Below are 20303 nucleotides of genomic sequence, written 5' to 3' on the forward strand. Positions count from 1 at the left end.
TAATAGTATAGTCATATAATGGTAATAGTATAATGCAGTAATATAATGGTAATAGTATAGTAATATAATGGTAATAGTATAGTCATATAATGGTAATAGTATAATATAGTAATATAATGGTAATAGTATAGTAATATAATGGTAATAGTATAGTAATATAATAGTAATAATATAATACAGTAATATAATGGTAATAATATAGTAATATAATGGTAATAATATAATACAGTAATATAGTGGTAATAGTATAGTCATATAATGGTAATCATATAGTCATATAATGGTAATAGTATAGTAATATAATGGTAATAGTATAGTAATATAATGGTAATAGTATAGTAATATAATGGTAATAATATAATACAGTAATATAATGGTAATAATATAGTAATATAATGGTAATAATATAATATAGTAATATAATGGTAATAATATAATACAGTAATATAATGGTAATAGTATAGTCATATAATGGTAATCATATAGTCATATAATGGTAATAGTATAGTAATATAATGGTCATATAGTAATATAATGGTAATCATATAGTCATAATGGTAATAATATAATATAGTAATATAAAGGTAATAATAGTCATATAATGGTAATAATACAGTAATATAATGGTAATAATAGTCATATAATGGTAATAATATAGTAATATAATGGTAATAATATATGCCATGTAGCAGACACTTTTATCCAAAGTGACTTAGTCATGCGTGCAAACATTTTTCGAGCAGGTGGTTCCGTGAATTCCTGAATTCACTATCCAGGAATTGCGTAGGGGTGGCAGGTAGCCTAGTGGTTAGAGCATTGGGCCAGTAACCGAAAGGTTGCTAGATCGAATCCCTGAGCTGACAAGGTAAAAATATGTCGTCTAGGCCGTCATTGTAAATAAAAATGTGTTCTTAATTGACTTGCCTAGTTAAATAAAAAAATATATTACAAAAATAAATTGCAAGCTCTACCAATTGAGCTACAGAGGACATACACATGAAATGTGTGGCCCGTCACGTGAACCGCAGTACGGGTTCACACTATGTGCTTCTTTCACTAGGGCTTGTGTTGTTAGTTACTGTCTCTGTCTCGCGCAATGCTCTCCTCTGAATCTCTCCTTATTGCATTAGACGATGTCTCAAAGATGCTACAGTGTAAAGAGTCCAGAGAGCCGTTCGCCTCATTCCTTCACTAAGTCTGTGTCTCTCTCTGCTCTCTCCACAGTCTCACTGCGCGGTATGGTAGCCCCCCGGGTCACAGCGGAATAGGAGCAACACCACAGAAGAAAAACACAAGGTATGACTCTCACATGGCTAACTTTCCTTCACCTTCTTTCAGTTCATGTCGACATGAATTACACATTATGTACTTTTCTGTACAACCTCTTAAATTCATAATAATCTACTTGTGAAAATCTTGGCACAAGGAAGTTCTTACATTTGGTTTGGTTGTGCATCTATCTTAGAGGATTTCATAATGGAATACTTTGTGTTGGCTATTCTCTGATGCCAAACTAACATCGGCACTTTGCGATCCCAGGCGTCAGTGACGTGCATGAGCCATTAAACTCAAGCCTATGTGGATTAGGGGCCATTTTACCGAATGCTGCATTGAACAGAATGACTTGCTGTGGTGGCTTCCAGACAGTTCCAGGCTCCTATACTTCACCAGGCCAGTTGTCTGGCTCCCAGAGCATTTGTTTCTCCTTAGACGGTAGTGGCTGGTGGGAACCAGCGTGCTGGCAAATTACTTCACGCAAACCCCGCCAAGCTATGTGAAATATGTGCTGGACAGCATTGACAAGCCTATGGGTGGTATTCCCCTTCACAACATTGACAAGCCTATGGATCGTATTCCCCCTTTATAACATTGACAACCCTATGGGTGGTATTCCCCTTCACAGCATTGACAAGCCTATGGATCGTATTCCCCCTTTATAACATTGACAACCCTATGGGTGGTATTCCCCTTCACAGCATTGACAAGCCTATGGATCGTATTCCCCCTTTATAACATTGACAACCCTATGGGTGGTATTCCCCTTCACAGCATTGACAAGCCTATGGATCGTATTCCCCCTTTATAACATTGACAACCCTATGGGTGGTATTCCCCTTCACAGCATTGACAAGCCTATGGGTGGTATTCCCCTTCACAGTATTGACAAGCCTATGGGTGGTATTCCCCTTCACAGCATTGACAATCCTATGGGTGGTATTCCCCTTCACAGTATTGACAAGCCTATGGGTGGTATTCCCCTTCACAGCATTGACAATCCTATGGGTGCTATTCCCCTTCACAGTATTGACAAACCTATGGGTGGTATTCCCCTTCACAGTATTGACAAGCCTATGGGTGGTATTCCCCTTCACAGCATTGACAATCCTATGGGTGCTATTCCCCTTCACAGTATTGACAAGCCTATGGGTGGTATTCCCCTTCACAGCATTGACAAGCCTATGGGTGGTATTCCCCTTCACAGTATTGACAAGCCTATGGGTGGTATTTCCCTTCACAGCATTGACAACCCTATGGTTGGTATTCCCCTTCACAGCATTGACAAGCCTATGGTTGGTATTCCCCCTCAGAGCATTGACAAGCCTATGGGTGGTATTCCCCTTCACAGCATTGACAAGCCTATGGGTGGTATTCCCCCTTCATAACATTGACAAGCCTATGGGTGGTATTCCCCTTCGCAGTATTGACACGCCTATGAGTGGTATTGCCCTTCACAGCATTGACAAGCCTATGGGTGGTATTCCCCCTTCATAACATTGACAACCCGTCAGCTGGTGTTGTTGCTGAATAGCCGTGTACAAGCTGCTTTGCTCTCGAACACAGCTGTTAACTAAGGGAATATATATTCAATTTTTACACATGTATCAGAGAAAGCGGGGATTGTAAATAGTACTGTAAATTTGAGTCTGCTTGTGATGTGTGTGTTTGTGTGTAGCGCGTGTGTGTGTATGTGTGTGTGTGTGTGTGTGTGTGTGTGTGTGTGTGTTTAGTGCGTGTGTGTAGTGTGTGTGTAGCGTGCGTGTGGCATGTGTGTAGCGTGTGTGTGTAGCATGTGTGTGTGTAGCATGTGTGTGTGTGTGTAGCATGTGTGTAGCACGTATGTGTGGGCCGTCTTCACCACCCGCTGGAGGGCCGTGATGTAACTGGTCAGGACGCTGTCGATGGTGCAGCGGTAGTATCTGGAGAGGCAGCCTTAGGAAGTAGACACTGCTGTGCCATCTTGACAAGAGTGTTGTTGGTCCATGTCGTCCTCGGTGATGTGAATGCAGAGGAACTTAACCCTGCTGACTCTCTCTACTGCAGTCCCGTTGATGTGGATCGGACTGTGTTTCCTTGATTCGGAGCGTGTTTCCTTGGATCGGGGCGTGTTTCCTTGGATCGGGGAGCGTTTCCTTGGACTGGGGGCGTGTTTCCTTGGATCGGGGCGTGTTTCCTTGGATCGGGGCGCGTTCTCTTGGATCGGGGCGCGTTCCCTTGGATCGGGGCGCGTTCCCTTAGATCGGGGCGCGTTTCCTTGGATCGGGGCGCGTTCCCTTGGATCGGGGCGCGATTCCTTGGATCGGGGCGAGGTTCCCTTGGATCGGGGCGCGTTTCCTTGGATCGGGGTGCGTTTCCTTGGATCGGGGTGCGTTCCCTTGTATCGGGGCGTGTTTCCTTGGATCGGGGTGCGTTCCCTTGGATCGGGGCGTGTTTCCTTGGATCGGGGCGTGTTTCCTTGGATCGGGGCATGTTTCCTTGGATCAGGGTGTGTTTCCTTGAATCGGGGCGTGTTTCCTTGAATCGGGGCGTGTTTCCTTGGATCGGGGCATGTTTCCTTGGATCAGGGTGTGTTCCCTTGGATCGGAGTGTGTTTCCTTGGATCTGGGTATGTTTCCTTGGATCGGGGCGTGTTTCCTTGGATTGGGGAGCGTTTCCTTGGACTGGGGGCTTATTTCCTTGGATCGGGGCGCGTTCCCTTGGATCGGGGCGCGTTCCCTTGGATCGGGGCGCGTTCCCTTGGATCGGGGCGCGATTCCTTGGATCGGGGCGAGGTTCCCTTGGATCGGGGCGCGTTTCCTTGGATCGGGTGCGTTTCCTTGGATCGGGGTGCGTTCCCTTGGATCGGGGCGTGTTTCCTTGGATCGGGGCATGTTTCCTTGGATCGGGGCATGTTTCCTTGGATCAGGGTGTGTTTCCTTGGACTGGGGGCGTGTTTCCTTGGATCGGGGCATGTTTCCTTGGATCGGGGCGCGTTCCCTTGGATCGGGGCGCGTTCCCTTGGATCGGGGCGCGTTTCCTTGGATCAGGGTGTGTTCCCTTGGATCGGGGCGTGATTCCTTGTATCGGGGCGGGTTTCCTTGGATCGGGGTGCGTTCCCTTGGATCGGGGTGTGTTTCCTTGGATCAGGGTGCGTTTCCTTGGATCGGGGCGTGTTTCCTTGGATCGGGGTGCGTTCCCTTGGATCGGGGCGTGTTTCCTTGGATCGGGGCGTGTTTCCTTGGATCGGGGCATGTTTCCTTGGATCAGGGTGTGTTTCCTTGAATCGGGGCGTGTTTCCTTGGATCGGGGTGTGTTCCCTTGGATCGGAGTGTGTTTCCTTGGATCTGGGCATGTTTCCTTGGATCGGGGCGTGTTTCCTTGGATCGGGGAGCGTTTCCTTGGACTGGGGGCGTGTTTCCTTGGATCGGGGCGCGTTCCCTTGGATCGGGGCGCGTTCCCTTGGATCGGGGCGCGTTCCCTTGGATCGGGGCGCGTTTACTTGGATCAGGGTGTGTTCCCTTGGATCGGGGCGTGATTCCTTGTATCGGGGCGTGTTTCCTTGGATCGGGGTGCGTTCCCTTGGATCGGGGTGTGTTTCCTTGGATCAGGGTGCGTTTCCTTGGATCGGGGCGTGTTTCCTTGGATCGGGGTGCGTTCCCTTGGATCGGGGCGTGTTTCCTTGGATCGGGGCGTGTTTCCTTGGATCGGGGCATGTTTCCTTGGATCAGGGTGTGTTTCCTTGAATCGGGGCGTGTTTCCTTGGATCGGGGTGTGTTCCCTTGGATCGGAGTGTGTTTCCTTGGATCTGGGCATGTTTCCTTGGATCGGGGCGTGTTTCCTTGGATCGGGGAGCGTTTCCTTGGACTGGGGGCGTGTTTCCTTGGATCGGGGCGCGTTCCCTTGGATCGGGGCGCGTTCCCTTGGATCGGGGCGCGTTTCCTTGGATCGGGGCGCGTTCCCTTGGATCGGGGCGCGATTCCATTGATCGGGGCGAGGTTCCCTTGGATCGGGGCGCGTTTCCTTGGATCGGGGTGCGTTCCCTTGGATCGGGGCATGTTTCCTTGGATCAGGGTGTGTTTCCTTGAATTGGGGCGTGTTTCCTTGGATCGGGGCGTGTTTCCTTGGATCGGGGCGTGTTTCCTTGGATCGGGGCGTGTTCCCTTGGATCGGGGCGTGTTTCCTTGGATCAGGGCGTTTTCCCTTGGATCAGGGCGCATTCCCTGGGATTGGGACGTGTTTCCTTGGATCGGGGCATGTTTCCTTGGATCGGGGCGCGTTCCCTTGGATCGGGGCGTGTTTCCTTGGATCAGGGTGTGTTCCCTTGGATCGGGGCGTGTTTCCTTGGATCGGGATGCGTTTTTCTTGGATCGGGGCGTGTTTCCTTGGATCGGGGTGTGTTTTCCCCTGGATCAGGGTGTGTTCCCTTGGATCAGGGTGTGTTCCCTTGGATCGGGGCGTGTTCCCTTGGATCGGGGCGTGTTTCCTTGGATCGGGATGTGTTTTTCTTGGATCGGGGCGTGTTTCCTTGGATCGGGGTGTGTTCCCTTGGATCAGGGTGTGTTCCCTTGGATCAGGGTGTGTTCCCTTGGATCGGGGCGTGTTTCCTTGGATCGGGGCGCGTTTTTTTTGGATCGGGGCGCGTTCCCTTGGATCGGGGCGTGTTTCCTTGGATCGGGGCGTGTTTCCTTGGATCGGGGGGTGTTTCCTCCTCTGCCGATGCATGAAAATCTCACTAACACTTGAATTAAAATGAATACCTTATATTATTATCCCCAAATGGAAACTCTATCGATTGGATAAAATGGCTGAGATTTCACAACAAAAGTAGTTGGGCAGAGTTACTTTTCCCCTGACCCAGTGCAATGCTCAGCCATTCATCTCCCTGTTGGCCTCCTCCCTTCCTCATTACCTTGGCTAATGAAACTGGGCCTGTCTCATCAGGCCAACCACACCAGGACTGATTGGGTTTCTTAGCTAACCCTGACTACAGCCATAGCCGGATAGAGATTATAGTGTGTGTGTGTGTGTCTCTGTCTGTGTGTGTGTGTGTGTCTCTGTCTGTGTGTGTAGGGGGGGCGGGGGGGTTGGTGACAGACTGCACTGTTTTGGGGGCCAGGATCAGCACTCTCTGGGCCTTCCAGGGGGCTGGCGTGATACAGCTTGGAGCCAGCGGAAGTCATAAAATGGCAGACGATACGAGCCCACCGGGACTCACCACACCCGACCTGGAGAACACACGGCCTGTGTGAGTCGTCCTGGACCTCTAATGAAATGAAATGGACTGGATAGATTTTTCCTGTTTCAGATTGATACGTGAAAATAAAAACTAGTGGTCACGTGACCTGCTCCCATAACTTGAAACTAACTACATCGTTGATGAAGAGTGCACGTTTTCTTCCATGAATTCTCACTGGGAAGGGGTCAGGGTAGAAATGTGCCAAATGATATCATTCACTGAAAGTATTGTACATAAAGACATTAGCCCTCTAGTTTCAGTTTGTGGCCATAAAATGTACCTTTGATTTACTGTGGAGGATAACCATTGGGCATGAACAGTTGTTTTATTGTGAGGTACTAGCCTACACCCCCAGGGTGATTTTAAAGTCAACAACATTATTCAGGAAATACAGTCAATGTGAGTTCCCAGCACAATGGTAGCCTCACACGTTTGTGAAAGCTCCTGTGTTTGATTGGCTGAAGGACTTAGTTCTGTTGCTACCTTGGCAGTTTTATATCTGAGGATATTGTGCCTTGAAAAAGAAACTCAAGCAACTCTCCAAATATTACTCCACAATGCATTTAATGGATCTCCAACCACTAAACACATTGTGGGGCAAACAGGAATGCCAGTGTGCTGGAGTTTATTTCTCTACTATTAAAGTGTTTCCTCTGTGCTCCTAGAGCTGTGTAAAATGTTTCCTCTGTGCTCCTAGAGCTGTGTAAAATGTTCCCTCTGTGCTCCTAGAGCTGTGTAAAATGTTTCTATGCTCCTAGAGTTGTGTAAAGTGTGCAAACAAGCCTCTTCAATTGATTTTGAGCTTAAAATCCCTACTCCACTCTCTCAGTAAACCTGCTTACCTGGGTCCTATTCACTAGGAACCAAGCAGAATCAATAAGACAAATGGGGAGGGACTACCTGAACTTGTTCAATAAGAAACTCTTGTTTTTCATTAGAAAATGTTTTCTGTTGCAAAGCATTTTGTTTCATTTTGCTATAGTGAGGCACTAATGGTACACCCCTGGTGTGTTGACAGTGTTTCAGCATCTCACCCTCAACTAACGGCACTTTAAAAAATAAATTGCCATTTAAATTCAGCGTGTTCGCAGCAGGGGGCGGTGTTTGACCGCTTGTCCGCAGCCTAAAGCACCTGTCTGTGATGCTGATAGAAGCGATTCCAGGGAACAATTGGTAATTGTCCTGAATATACAGCGACAGATGTGCTGACTTGCTAAGAAACCTGTTATTCAATTTGACTGACTCCCCTGAGTTTCCTGCCAGAAGCAGACACACACATTTTGTTTTACACATACTGTGTCTGTTTCATACTGATAATACTCATTATCTTTCGCATAGGTATGTACTGTCAAACACATACACACAGACACACACACGCTCTCTCTCACTAATATAGATCATGGGCTGAGCAGATGGCAGGGTCTTCTGTTCAAGTGGGCGCTCTCGCTCCATCTCCTCTCTCTCTCTCTGCCCCCCCCATCCCTCCTGCCTGGTTATATTTGACATTACACACATGCACTCATGAAGTCATGCTTATTCAGCTCACGCGTCTCCAGGTGCCCCTCTCAGCCTGGGTGGGTGGGTCGGTGGTTGCGTGTGTTTGTACATGTGTGTACTGGGGGGGGGGGGGGGTTGTTTTGCAGTGAGCACAGAGACACCCTGTCAGTTTGAAGCCATTTCCTCTAGCCCTGTCTGACAGGGAGAATAATGTGTCTGGCCACCCCTCTCCCTCTTCTCCGTCTTAAAAATAGAACTGAGTGCTGGAGACCCCGGCTGCATCCCAAATGGCACTGGTCAGAAATAGGATGCCATTTGGAACACAGATAGCCAGGAGGGACATCAGATACATCTTCGTTAGCCCCGTCCCGGAAATGAAGGATTATATCTTAGTTGAACGTTATTATTTCTGATCATGATGCATTGGTGGCAGGATGTGGTGAAATATGTATTGACAAGGTGATGAAAGTGTATCATTACCAAGTGGATGGAGCTTCTAGCATATCTACATCACCTGGTTTTTCATTTTACCATCTGTCCGTTTTCCAACCCAATGATGTCTAGAAACACCCAGACTCCTCAGTCACTGGACCAAGACATTGTAGGGTGCCGTTTGGGACACAGACGTTGAGTAATGCATTGATCCTTGGGTTGAAGACTGGAGTTAAGAGACTCCTACGTCACAACAGAAGGAGTTGGTGTTACTCTGGTTCCATCAATCGTTACATGACGTATGGATTGACTCCGTCGGGACCAGTCTATTGTCTGCGTTGTGAGTTGGCTTTTTACTCTGAAACAGAAACCAGAAGGTACACGGTTACTCGTCACAGTATGATTTCTAACACCACAATTTTAGCCGCGAACGAACGTGTGTTTTATTGTCTGTTTGACACACACAGTCATGTTTACTATCGAACAGATGACTGTCTCCTCTGTGGTTTAAATTCAGTAGGAGAGATAGAGAGGTAGCATCTCGAATGACACCCTAGTCCCTATAGAGTACACTACTTTTGACCAGAGCCCTACTGTAAGTAGTGCACTATATAGGGAATAGGTTGTCATTTGGGACTTAAGAGTCATTTCCCTAGATGCATTACCACAGGGCCAAGATGTTAATTCTCTGGTTGTGTTGTTTTGACCCTTAGCCATTACTTCACATTGCCATCTAGTCCCTCAAGCTTCCTCAGTCTGCTTCTGTGACAGGTTTATGAGCTGTTGTTAAGTCTCTTTGTCCAGGGATACGATGCCTAATTAAACTCCCATACTCCCCTTTAATTGCCAAGCTTTTAGGAGTGTCAGTTTTAAAGGGCCAGACATAAATGATGTGGATTGGATAGTGGGGTAGTTTAGATGATGGAATTCCCATGGGGAAATGGGCTTAGCATCTTTCATGAAACAACACAGAGCAGTTCATACTGTTCACCAGGTCTCTCTTTCTCTCTCATTCTTTATTTCTCTTTCTCTCTCTCTCTCTCTCTGAAAGCAGATTAATTTTTTTCTGTATCACTCTAAAGAGGCCTGGAGGTTGTCCTGTGTGTTTAGGGCATGAATGAAGGTTTTGTGTGTTTTGCGGACCGGTAATCAAAACTGTATGAACTTCATATAGATATGTTGTATTGGTCATGTGATTAGATCATTTTCTTTGAGATGTTTTTCCAGGACAAAGGCAGATTTGTATAGATTTCACTTCCTCGTAAAGGTCAACGAGTCCATCTGCAAAGTTGGACGTCAGCAACATATTTTCCAGGTCAATTATCTCACTGATAAAACATCCAAATCAAAGTGAAAGTTCCCAGACTCATGATGACCATTCATGTATTACTGCCCGAGGCAGTTACCTCGCCAGATGCATTGAAGTGTCCAGCTTGACTCAAGGACTGTGGGTGCATTCCGTGCGTGTTACACTGAGCCTTTGAGCCATGCTGATTGGTTAATCTCAGTGTTTAACCAATCAGGAGGTTGTTTGGTTGCAGTACTGAGAAGACCTTGCTCTGTCAGTGTCAGTGTAGTGGACTGTGAGATCCGTTAGCATGCTTTAACGAGTCTCTAATGGAATAGTGAGCCTATGGCCTCTCCCCCCTCTGGGACTTATGACTGCGCTCCAGCTGTGGCATCAGAAGTAAACATCCACATTTATCCACAGATGCTGAAGTGTGTATTCTCTTGTGGGTTTCCCTGAGAATACATGTGGTCCTTTCAGCACAACACTAGCTCTGTGTGTGTGTGTGTGTGTGTGTGTGTGTGTGTGTGTGTGTGTGTGTGTGTGTGTGTGCTTGCGCTTACATCTGTGTATCCGTGTGTGGGCTCTTATGCATGTCCCAGAGAGAACATAATGGTCCTTTCAGCACAACACAAACACACTACCTGGCTAGACATGTATTTTTGTTGCTCTGTGACTGTTCACGCTTTCTCCTCACCCGCTGTGTTTTCGTCTGCAGGTTGCCAGGGCCGACCAGGGTGTCCGCTGCAGGCAGCGGGGCCCCCAAGGGCCAAGGATCCTCCAACCTCAACAGGAGGAGTCAGAGCTTTAACAGCATCGATAAGAGCAAGCCTCTCCAGTATGCTAGTGGCAATGACAGAGGTAGGTGAACCTAGAATCAGGTAGAAGCAGGCCTGAGCCATATGAGCCGAGCCAAACCAAACTGTTCTAATCTAGCCTGGTTACACGGTTGCTGGCACCTTGATGAAAAAGACACAATGTAAAACCAGCGCAGTTTGATTAGGATCGGAACATTAGTGTGAAAATGGGGATATGGCCGTGTCTAAACTCACCTTCCATAAGGTTTAAACAGGATGAGGAAAACCTCTAGTGTCTTAGAATTCATTATCTTACCCCCTCCGTTTCTACAGCTGTTTTCCTCAGGGTCTGTCAGTAGCATTCAGCATTTATATTTTTGAGCGCATGGTCCACAACATGCACTAGGTGGCGCCACTGATAAACACAGTGGACTGGACAGAGCAGCACCCGCCAGCACACTCCACATTAACCAGTCTGCTGAATCAGATCAGCAGTGTAGTTGACTAGAGTTGTAGGGTATTCCTTTAGGGAGAAGACAAGACAGTGCATTTCACAGCATGGCGAGTGGTAGTGGTTAGACTGCAGAGCTGTGGGGCTGAATCACACCACGCTCCACCAAGCATAATAACCTGCCATGATGACAGATTTTGTCACACATTCACTTTCCTTATTTTATTATTGTCATATTACTTTTATCCGAAAGTAAGTGGATGAAATTATTTGTCTGTGTCCCGAATGGTAGCCTGTTCCCTATATAGTGCACTACTTTTGACCAGCGCCCTATGGGCTTGGGGAAAAATAGGCTTCAACAAGGCTCTTTTTTTCTTAACGACCCCCTACCTAGTGGTTCTTTAAGCTTACATCATGTTCGTAGATATTGAATATTTGTCTCTCAGTATTTTTCAATGATCGTACAGTGTTGGTAACATTCCCTTTACATTCACGTCTCCCTTCATCCCTCGGTCACTATCACAGAGTAATGGTCGTCAATGGAGTAACGGTCGTCGGTAGAGTAACGGTCATCGGTAGAGTAACGGTCGTCGGTAGAGTAACGGTCATCTTTAGAGTAACGGTCGTCGGTAGAGTAACGGTCGTCAGTAGAGTAACAGTCGTCGGTAGAGTAACGGTCATTGGTAGAGTAACGGTCGTCGGTAGAGTAATGGTCGTCAATGGAGTAATGGTCGTCGGTAGAGTAATGGTCGTCGGTAGAGTTACGGTCATCAGTAGAGTTACGGTCATCGGTAGAGTAACGGTCGTCGGTAGAGTAACGGTCGTCGGTAGAGTTACGGTCATCGGTAGAGTAACGGTCGTCGGTAGAGTAACGGTCGTCGGTAGAGTAACGGTCGTCTTCAGAGTAACGGTCATCGGTAGAGTAACGGTCGTCGGTAGAGTAATGGTCGTCAATGGAGTAATGGTCGTCGGTAGAGTAATGGTCGTCGGTAGAGTTACGGTCATCGGTAGAGTTACGGTCATCGGTAGAGTAACGGTCGTCGGTAGAGTTATGATTGTCAATGGAGTAATGGTCGTCGGTAGAGTAACGGTCGTTGGTAGAGTTATGGTTGTCAATGCAGTAATGGTCGTCGGTAGAGTAACGGTCGTCGGTAGAGTAACGGTCGTCGGTAGAGTAACGGTCGTCGGTAGAGTTATGATTGTCAATGGAGTATTGGTCGTCGGTAGAGTAACGGTCGTCGGTAGAGTAACGGTCGTCGGTAGAGTAACGGTCGTCGGTAGAGTAATGGTCGTCGGTAGAGTTACGGTCGTCGGTAGAGTAACGGTCGTCGGTAGAGTTATGGTCGTCGGTAGAGTAACGGTCGTTACGGTCGTCGGTGGAGTTACGGTCGTCGGTAGAGTTACGGTCGTTACGGTCATCGGTGGAGTTACGGTCGTTGGTGGAGTTATGGTCATTGGTGAAGTTATGGTCGTTACGGTCGTCGGTAGAGTTACGGTCGTCGGTAGAGTTACGGTCGTCGGTAGAGTAACGGTTGTTACGGTCGTCTGTGGAGTTATGGTCGTTGGTGAAGTTATGGTCGTTATGGTCGTCGGTAGAGTTACGGTCGTTGGTAGTGTTACGGTCAGCGGTAGAGTTACGGTCGTCGGTAGAGTTACGGTCGTCGGTAGAATTACGGTCGTCGGTGGAGTTACGGTCGTCGGGAGAGTTACGGTCGTCGGTAGAATTACGGTTGTCGGTGGAGTTATGGTCGTTACGGTCGTCGGTGGAGTTACGGTCGTCAGTAGAGTAACGGTCGTCGGTAGAGTTATGGGTGTCGGGAGAGTTATGGTCGTCGGCAGAGTTATGGTCGTTACGGTCGTCGGTAGAGTTATGGTCGTTACGGTCGTCAGTAGAGTTATGGTCGTCGGCAGAGTTATGGTCGTTACGGTCGTCGGTAGAGTTACGGTCGTCGGTAGAGTTACGGTCGTCGGTGGAGTTGCGGTCGTCGGTGGAGTTGCGGCCGTCGGTGAAGTTACGGTCGTCGGTAGAGTTACGGTCGTCAGTAGAGTTACGGTCGTCAGTAGAGTTATGGTCGTCGGTAGAGTTATGGTCGTCGGTAGAGTTATGGTCGTCTGTAGATAAAACACCAAGAAGGGATACTGTATATCAGTCCATAAAACAGTGGGAGAGGAGAAATGGGGGATGGAGAAAATGCGGCGTTAAGAGTGTCAGTTCAGGGCCAGTCAAAGGGAGAGCAGGAGGGCTGTCCTCTTTTTCCTCATGCATCTCCATTCTCATGTATGTATGTTGTCTGTCTCCCCTCCCTCCCACTGGCAGTATGTTGTCTGTCTCCCCTCTCTCTTACTACTCACTGGCAGTATGTTGTCTGTCTCCCCTCCCTCTCACTGGCAGTATGTTGTCTGTCTCCCCTCCCTCTCACTGGCAGTATGTTGTCTGTCTCCCCTCTCTCTCACTACCCACGGGCAATATGTTGTCTGTCTCCCCTCTCTCTTACTACTCACTGGCAGTATGTTGTCTGTCTCCCCTCTCTCTCACTACCCACGGGCAATATGTTGTCTGTCTCCCCTCTCTCTCACTACTCACTGGCAGTATGTTGTCTATCTCCCCTCTCTCTCACTACTCACTGGCAGTATGTTGTCTGTCTCCCTTCCCTCTCACTGGCAGTATGTTGTCTGTCTCCCTTCCCTCTCACTGGCAGTATGTTGTCTGTCTCCCCTCCCTCTCACTGGCAGTATGTTGTCTATCTCCCCTCCCTCTCACTACCCACTGGCAGGCAGTATGTTGTCTATCTCCCCTCTCTCTCACTACTCACTGGCAGTATGACCCGGGGGAGCTAATTGCATGGTGTACATGAAGAGGCAGTCTGCTTTTTGTCTATCAGTCACTAGTCCAGTGTTAAACTCAGGAGTCATGTCCATGCTCATGAATCAGCCTGGTACTTAAGCATTTAATTTTGTACTTAATATTGCAATTCCAATCCTTAATCTTGATACAGGTCTGTTTTAATGTGTGTGATCCAGAATGTTTTTGTGTATATCTATTGTTTTCTTTGTATGCAGCTCAACACATTTCCAATCTATTTTAATCAGCCTTGTGTAACATGGCCAGTCGCCAGTCGCTCTCCTCAACAATTTGCCAATGGGGGAGTTATGTCATTGGGAGTGAGAGTTTGACCCCAGCCTAAGGACTCAACTTTGGGCCCACTGTAAATAAGAGGCCTCCCCCTCATCCCTGCGAGGGTGGAGGCTTTAGATTTGGGGGTCAAATCAAAGAAATCAGAGAAATTTCAATGATGCAGCCAAACCTTTAGCAAAAGACAGGGAATTGAGAGTCTAGCCATGGCAGAAGAGCCTGTCTGAAGAGATCATGTAAAAAGCAAGAGCTGCAGGCCAGTGCAGGCCAGCTCAGGGTGACAGGATCTGCATCCCAAATGACAGCCTATTCCCTATTAAGTGCACTATATAGGGAGTAGTGTGCCATTGGGGACAATTCCAGCTGTCCAAAGGGAGAGAAAATGAGGGCAGGCTCACAGATATAGGGACTTGGTGTTTATTACAAGAGGATTTACTCAGCTCACTGTGTGTGTGTGTGTGTGTGTGTGTGTGTGGGCACGGGGCGGCGTCTGTGTGTGTGTGTGTGTTTGTGTGTGTGTGTAGGGGCGGGGCGGAGTGTGTGTGTGTGGGGAGGGTTATGTGTGTGTGTGTGTTTGCGTGCCACACGATGGGTGTGTGAGCACTGAGCAGCAGACGTGTGAGGGTCCAGCGCCCAGCCAGCAGAAGTGACATTTCACTCTCAGCCGATGAAGTAAGCGGTTGTGAAAGAGTGTGTTGCTATGGTAACGCCAAGTCTCTACTTCTTCTCTGGGGCGTTGGTGGCGTCAGCCGATTGGTATGAAATGTCATCCTTCAGGCCCCTGTTATCTTTAAAGGCATGGTTAATTCGCTGGCCGCACATACTGAATCCCAAACACTTCAGCCATCATTCACAATCTTATCACAGTGTTGCCCGCGACTACGACAAAGAAATCAAATCAAGCGTGGCATTTCTGTTGCCCAACTTTCCCGGCTGTTTCCATGGTGTGAGGGCAAGCTCTGTCACCCTATCACAAGAATGACTGGGCTTCTTAGATGTAAGGGTTAAGTGAGATTCTTAAACGCTCACACACATACACACACACACACACACACACACACACACACACACAGGCTGGTCTTTAAAGAGATGACTTGGCGTGTGCCAGCTTACATGTTCCTCCCACAGACTGACACGTTTACAGGCGTCGTAAGGTTTTAAAGGCTGTGGCCCAGATCATAAGCTGATTAAGTGTTCTGAGGCCTCGCGTCGCGGCAGCTAAAGCCCTTCTCCTCGCCTCTGGGGAAAAGACTGCGCGGTTAGGGAGAATCACGGTTTCTCAGGCTGAGGCCTCGCGTCGTGGCAGCTAAAGCCCTTCTCCTCGCCTCTGGGGAAAATACTACACGGTTAGGGAGAATCACGGTTTCTCAGGCTGAGGCCTCGCGTCGCGGCAGCTAAAGCCCTTCTCCTCGCCTCAGGGGAAAATACTACGCGGTTAGGGAGAATCACGGTTTCTCAGGCTGAGGCTGCGTCCCTGGAAAGGCCACCAGTTCAGCTATATTGTTGTGCTTATGACTCAGTATAGATTGAATTCCACCATGCAGGTTTGAAAATAATGTGGTTCCATAAACCGTCTAGCATCCTTTGAGAAGTACTGTCGTCTATGGAGAGTAGAGCTGAATGAGGAGATGGAGAGGACAGGCAGTTCTATATTGTGAATGTGAATCCCAGCATGTCCCTGCTGTTTGACACTACATCAATCAACAGTAGAAGGCAAACATACACTACGTGCTCAAAATGTATGTGGACACCTGCTGATCCAACATCTCATTCCAAAATCATGGGCATTAATAGGGCGTTGGTCCCCCCTTTGTTGTTATAACAGCCTCCACTCTTCTGGACATGCTTTCCACTAGATGTTGGAACATTGCTGCGGGGACTTGCTTCCATCATCTAGAATGTCAGATTTCCCTTCACTGGAACTAAGGGGCCTAGCCCGAACCATGAAAAACAGCCCCAGATTATTATTTGTCATCCGCCAAACTTTACAGTTGGCACTATTCGGGCAGGTAGTGTTCTCCTGGCATCCGCAAAAAACCCACGTTAGTCCGCCGGACTGCCAGATGGTGAAGCGTGATTCATCACTCCAGAGAACGTGATTTCACTGCTCCAGAGTTCAATGGTGGCAAGCTTTACACCACTCCAGCCGACGCTTGGCATTGCGCATGGTGATCTTAGGCTTGTGTGCGGATGCTCAGCCATGGAGACCCATTTCATGAAGCTCCCGACTGCTGACGTTGCTTCCAGAAGCGTTTGGAACAAGGTAGTGAGTGTTGCAACTGAGGACCGACGATATTTAGGCGCAATGCGCTTCAACACTCTGTGGTTCTGTTCTGTGAGCTTGTGTATCCTACCACTTCGTGGCTGAGCTGTTGTTGCTTGTAAACGTTCCCACTTCATAATAACAGAACTTACAGTTGACCGGGGGAGCTCTAGCAGGGCATAAATTTGACGAACTGACTTGACAGTGCCACGTTGAAAGTCACTGAGCTCTTCAGTAAGGCCATTCTACTGTCAATGTTTGTCTATGGAGATTGCATGGCTGTGTTCTCGATTGTATACACCTGTCAGCAACGGGTGTGGCTGAAATAGCCGAATCCACAAATTTGAAGGGGTGTCCACATACTTTTGTACATACAGTATATTGTATAGTTCTTAAGGTTACAATGCATTTCCTATCACTAACTTCTCCCCTTGGTAGAAAGTAGCAGTAGAGTATTAATGTATCTCCATTGAAAGCACAGTGTAGGGGCTGGGAGGCGTCTGCTAAGGGATTGATTATGATCTGAACACCCACTAGAGAGGAGAAATGGGGGTCCTTCAGAAGGTCAGAGCCACTGCTGAGCGGCTAACGGGACCATCGGTTATCTCACGCTCCTGACGGAAGGGTGTGCGTGAGGCGGGGTTGTGTCTGTCTAGTGTAGCGCCGACACGTCATAGAGTATGTTTGTCTGTGTGTGTGTGTGTGTGTGTGTGTGTGTGTGTGTGTGTGTGTGCATTCTGAAACACCCCGGTTCATTTGAAAGCGAGTATACAGTTGTTTTATTAATGTATCAACCTATTCTTGCTTTCCAATGCCACAATAGTAAATGTTTTTATTTTCTGTTGGCATTAGACACCTGCCAAGTTACCAGGCAGCTTTTGCCCAGGGGGTGAATTGCCTGGCATCCCACTGTCACAAGGGGAAACGGTAACAGTTTTAGGTTTTGCAGAATCAATTGCTGAGTCAATTTTTTGCTTGAGCGCGCAGCAGGCTGCACTGCTGCACTAGGATCTCTGTTTGCAGTGGGAAAGATTTGGAGAGCGCACTGCCGATCTGCTCCGTTTCTTTTTTGTGCATCCTTACCAACCAATCCCCCCTGCAGCCTAGCAGAGAGAGCAAGACAAGCCTTTCCATGTCTGTCTCCTGTGGTGCAGAAAATGCCTGCTGACCCATCCAAACAACATCTCTCTCTCTTTCTCTCTCTCTCTTCTCTCCCCCTCTCTCTCACCCCTATTTCTCTCACCCCCCTCTCTTTCCCCCTCTCTCCTTTTCTCCCCCTCTCTCCTTCTCTCCCCTTGTCTCTCTCTCCTCTCCCCTTGTCTCTCCCTCTCTCTCCTTCTTTCCCCCTCTCTCCTTCTCTCTCCCTCTCTCCCCCTCTCTCTCCTTCTCTCCCCTCCTCTCCTTCTCTCCCCCGCTCTCCTTCTCTCCCCCTCTCTCCCTCTCTCCCCCTCTCTCTCCTTCTCTCCCCCTCTCTCCTTCTCTCCCTCTCTCTCCCTCTCTCTCCTTCTCTCTCCTTCTCTCCCCCTCTCTCCTTCTCTCCCCCTCTCTCCTTCTCTCCCTCTCTCTCCTTCTCTCCCCCTCTCTCCTTCTCTCCTTCTCTCCTTCTCTCTCCTTCTCTCCCCATCTCTCTCCTTCTCTCCCTCTCTCTCTTGCTCTCCCCCTCTCTCCTTCTCTCCCCCTCTCTCATTCTCTCTCCTTCTCTACCCCTCTCTCCTTCTCTCTCCTTCTCTCACCCTCTCTCCTTCTCTCACCCTCTCTACTTCTCTCACCCTCTCTCCTTCTCTCCCCCTCTCTCCTTCTCTCACCCTCTCTCCTTCTCTCTCCTTCTCTCACCCTCTCTCCTTCTCTCACCCTCTCTCCTTCTCTCACCCTCTCTACTTCTCTCACCCTCTCTCCTTCTCTCCCCCTCTCTCCTTCTCTCCCTCTCTCTCCCTCTCTCTCCTTCTCTCCCCCTCTCTCCCTCTCTCCTTCTCTCCCCCTCTCTCCTTCTCTCCCCCTCTCTCCCTCTCTCCTTCTCTCCCCCTCTCTCCTTCTCTCTGCTTGTGCTCATGTAATAGAAGCGTGAATGTGACAGTGTAGTGGATCCTGGACCGGGTTCAACAACATTTTTGAGACACCAGTGTGACGCCAATGGAAAGCTCCCATGTGATGGACTACTCTGGTCATACCTGTCGTTGGGGAAGAACCTATGTGCTTTTATATCATATAGTGCTACTTTTGAGAGCGTTTCTACTGCAATGATGGTTCTTCTGTCAAAGTGCCAGAGGCAGTAGATCACAGGTGTCAGACTCATTTCACGGAGGGTCGAGTGTCTGCGGGTTTTCTCTCCTCCTTTGTATTTGATTGATGAATTAAGGTCACTAATTAGTAAGGAACTCCCCACACCTGGTGGTCTAGGGCTTCAATGAATGTACAAAATGTACATCTGCAGGCACTAGGCCCTCCATGGGATGAGTTTGACACCCCTGCTGTAGATGACTCAATGATGGTGAATATTTGGCTCTACATAGAAAGTACCTGCCATTTCATTTTCAATCCAAATTGTTCTCTCAGTATATGAGACCATATGTGCATGTATTGATCCAGTTGTGTTCCTGAGACGGTTGATGTAACTGTGTGTCTGTTTATTTGTCTCCTTTGCAGAATCGGCGAAGAGCATCCCTCTGCCTGGCAGCATGAACGGAGGTGCCCAAGTGCCCACCAGCCTCAGCGGGCAGCAGCTGGCCTCTGCCATCCCCTCCCCCACTGCCGGCAAGTCCTGGCGCAGCAAGTCCATGAACATGAAGCACAGTGCCACCTCCTCCATGCTCTCGGTCTCCACCTCGCCCTCTCCCTCACCCACCCCACCCCCCGCCTCCGACCGCCTACGGCCCCCAATGACTGAAGCGCCCAAGTCGGGCTCTGTCGCTGGCGGTGGTGCCTCCCAGAGATCCATGCTGGACAAGTTCCGGATGATCAACCCTCGCTCAGCCTCGCGGACTTCGCCGTCGGTGGCCGAGATGGCCTTGCAGGAGGAGGATGACATGTCGGAGTACGGCGAGGAAGGGCTAAGCATAACGGAGCCAATGTCGTCAATGTGTACTAGCAGCAGCAACAGCACCAAGCAGCTGGCCAAGACTGCCTCGCCCCCCTCCCTGGCAGCAGCCAATAAGGGCTGTGTGAAGGGCTCTTCGCCCTCCAGCGGTGGCAGCAATAAGTCCCTGCCCCAGCCCAAAGACAAGGAGGATAAGAGCAGGAGCAAAGGAGGCAAGGCCAGCACCCCTCCCAAAGAGGAACAACGGGAACCCATGGTGGATCCATCCAAGAAGACCTCGAAGATCGCCAGCCTCATCCCCAAGGGAGGCAAGCCTGCAGTGGGCAAGAAGGACAGCGCCATCCCCCCTGCCTCCAGTGGAATCCCCAAGCCTGGGCTCAAGGCCCCCTCGGCTACGGGGAAGCCGGCCGGCGGTCAAGCCCAGACCCAGGCCCAGGCCCCCCAGGGTGGTAGTGGAGGGGGCAGGGAAGGGGACAAGGCCAAGGTGGTTAAAGGGGGCCAGGGGGGCTACTACATGCAGCAGCGCTCCCTGGGGGGCCTGGAGGGCCGGCGGAGCAACATGGTGTCTTCCACCAGCACCTCTGCCCTGTCCCAGCCCCCCGGGGCCATGGGGGGGAACGGAGCGGTGCAGCTCCCCCAGCAGCAGCAGCACAACCACCCCAACACAGCCACCGTCGCCCCCTTCATGTATAGGTGAGGCTATGTGTATGTGCAGGTGTGCGTGTGTGTCTGTTTACGTGCATGCGATTGTTTTGTGTGACAATGGGGCTGGGGTATAATGCAGTGGTCTGGCGAAGGTCTCTCTTATGATTGTTGTGTTCATAAGCTATGACGTGTTTTTATATTAGCTAGTTACACCATACCACAAGTAACCTGGGGGAGTAAACCCATCAAGACAATAATCCTCATCTGACA

The 20303-nt window shown here is 49.0% G+C and overlaps 1 protein-coding gene across 49 annotated transcripts in view; it reads left to right on the plus strand.

Moving 5' to 3' along the window:
- nav3 (neuron navigator 3) overlaps positions 1-20303 on the plus strand; it is a 242182-nt gene that overhangs the window by 121317 nt on the left and 100562 nt on the right. For all 49 annotated transcript variants that reach the window (XM_090201028.1, XM_090201029.1, XM_090201036.1 and 46 more), the window contains 3 exons: positions 1225-1296; positions 10429-10571; positions 18998-20081. In XM_090201028.1, coding sequence (XP_090057154.1) covers positions 1225-1296; positions 10429-10571; positions 18998-20081 — 1299 coding nt within the window. The remainder of the gene's footprint in view (positions 1-1224; positions 1297-10428; positions 10572-18997; positions 20082-20303) is intronic.

This window comes from Oncorhynchus mykiss, chromosome 15, assembly GCF_057628025.1.
Source record: "Oncorhynchus mykiss isolate SJ-2025 chromosome 15, ASM5762802v1, whole genome shotgun sequence".
NCBI lineage: Eukaryota > Metazoa > Chordata > Actinopteri > Salmoniformes > Salmonidae > Oncorhynchus > Oncorhynchus mykiss.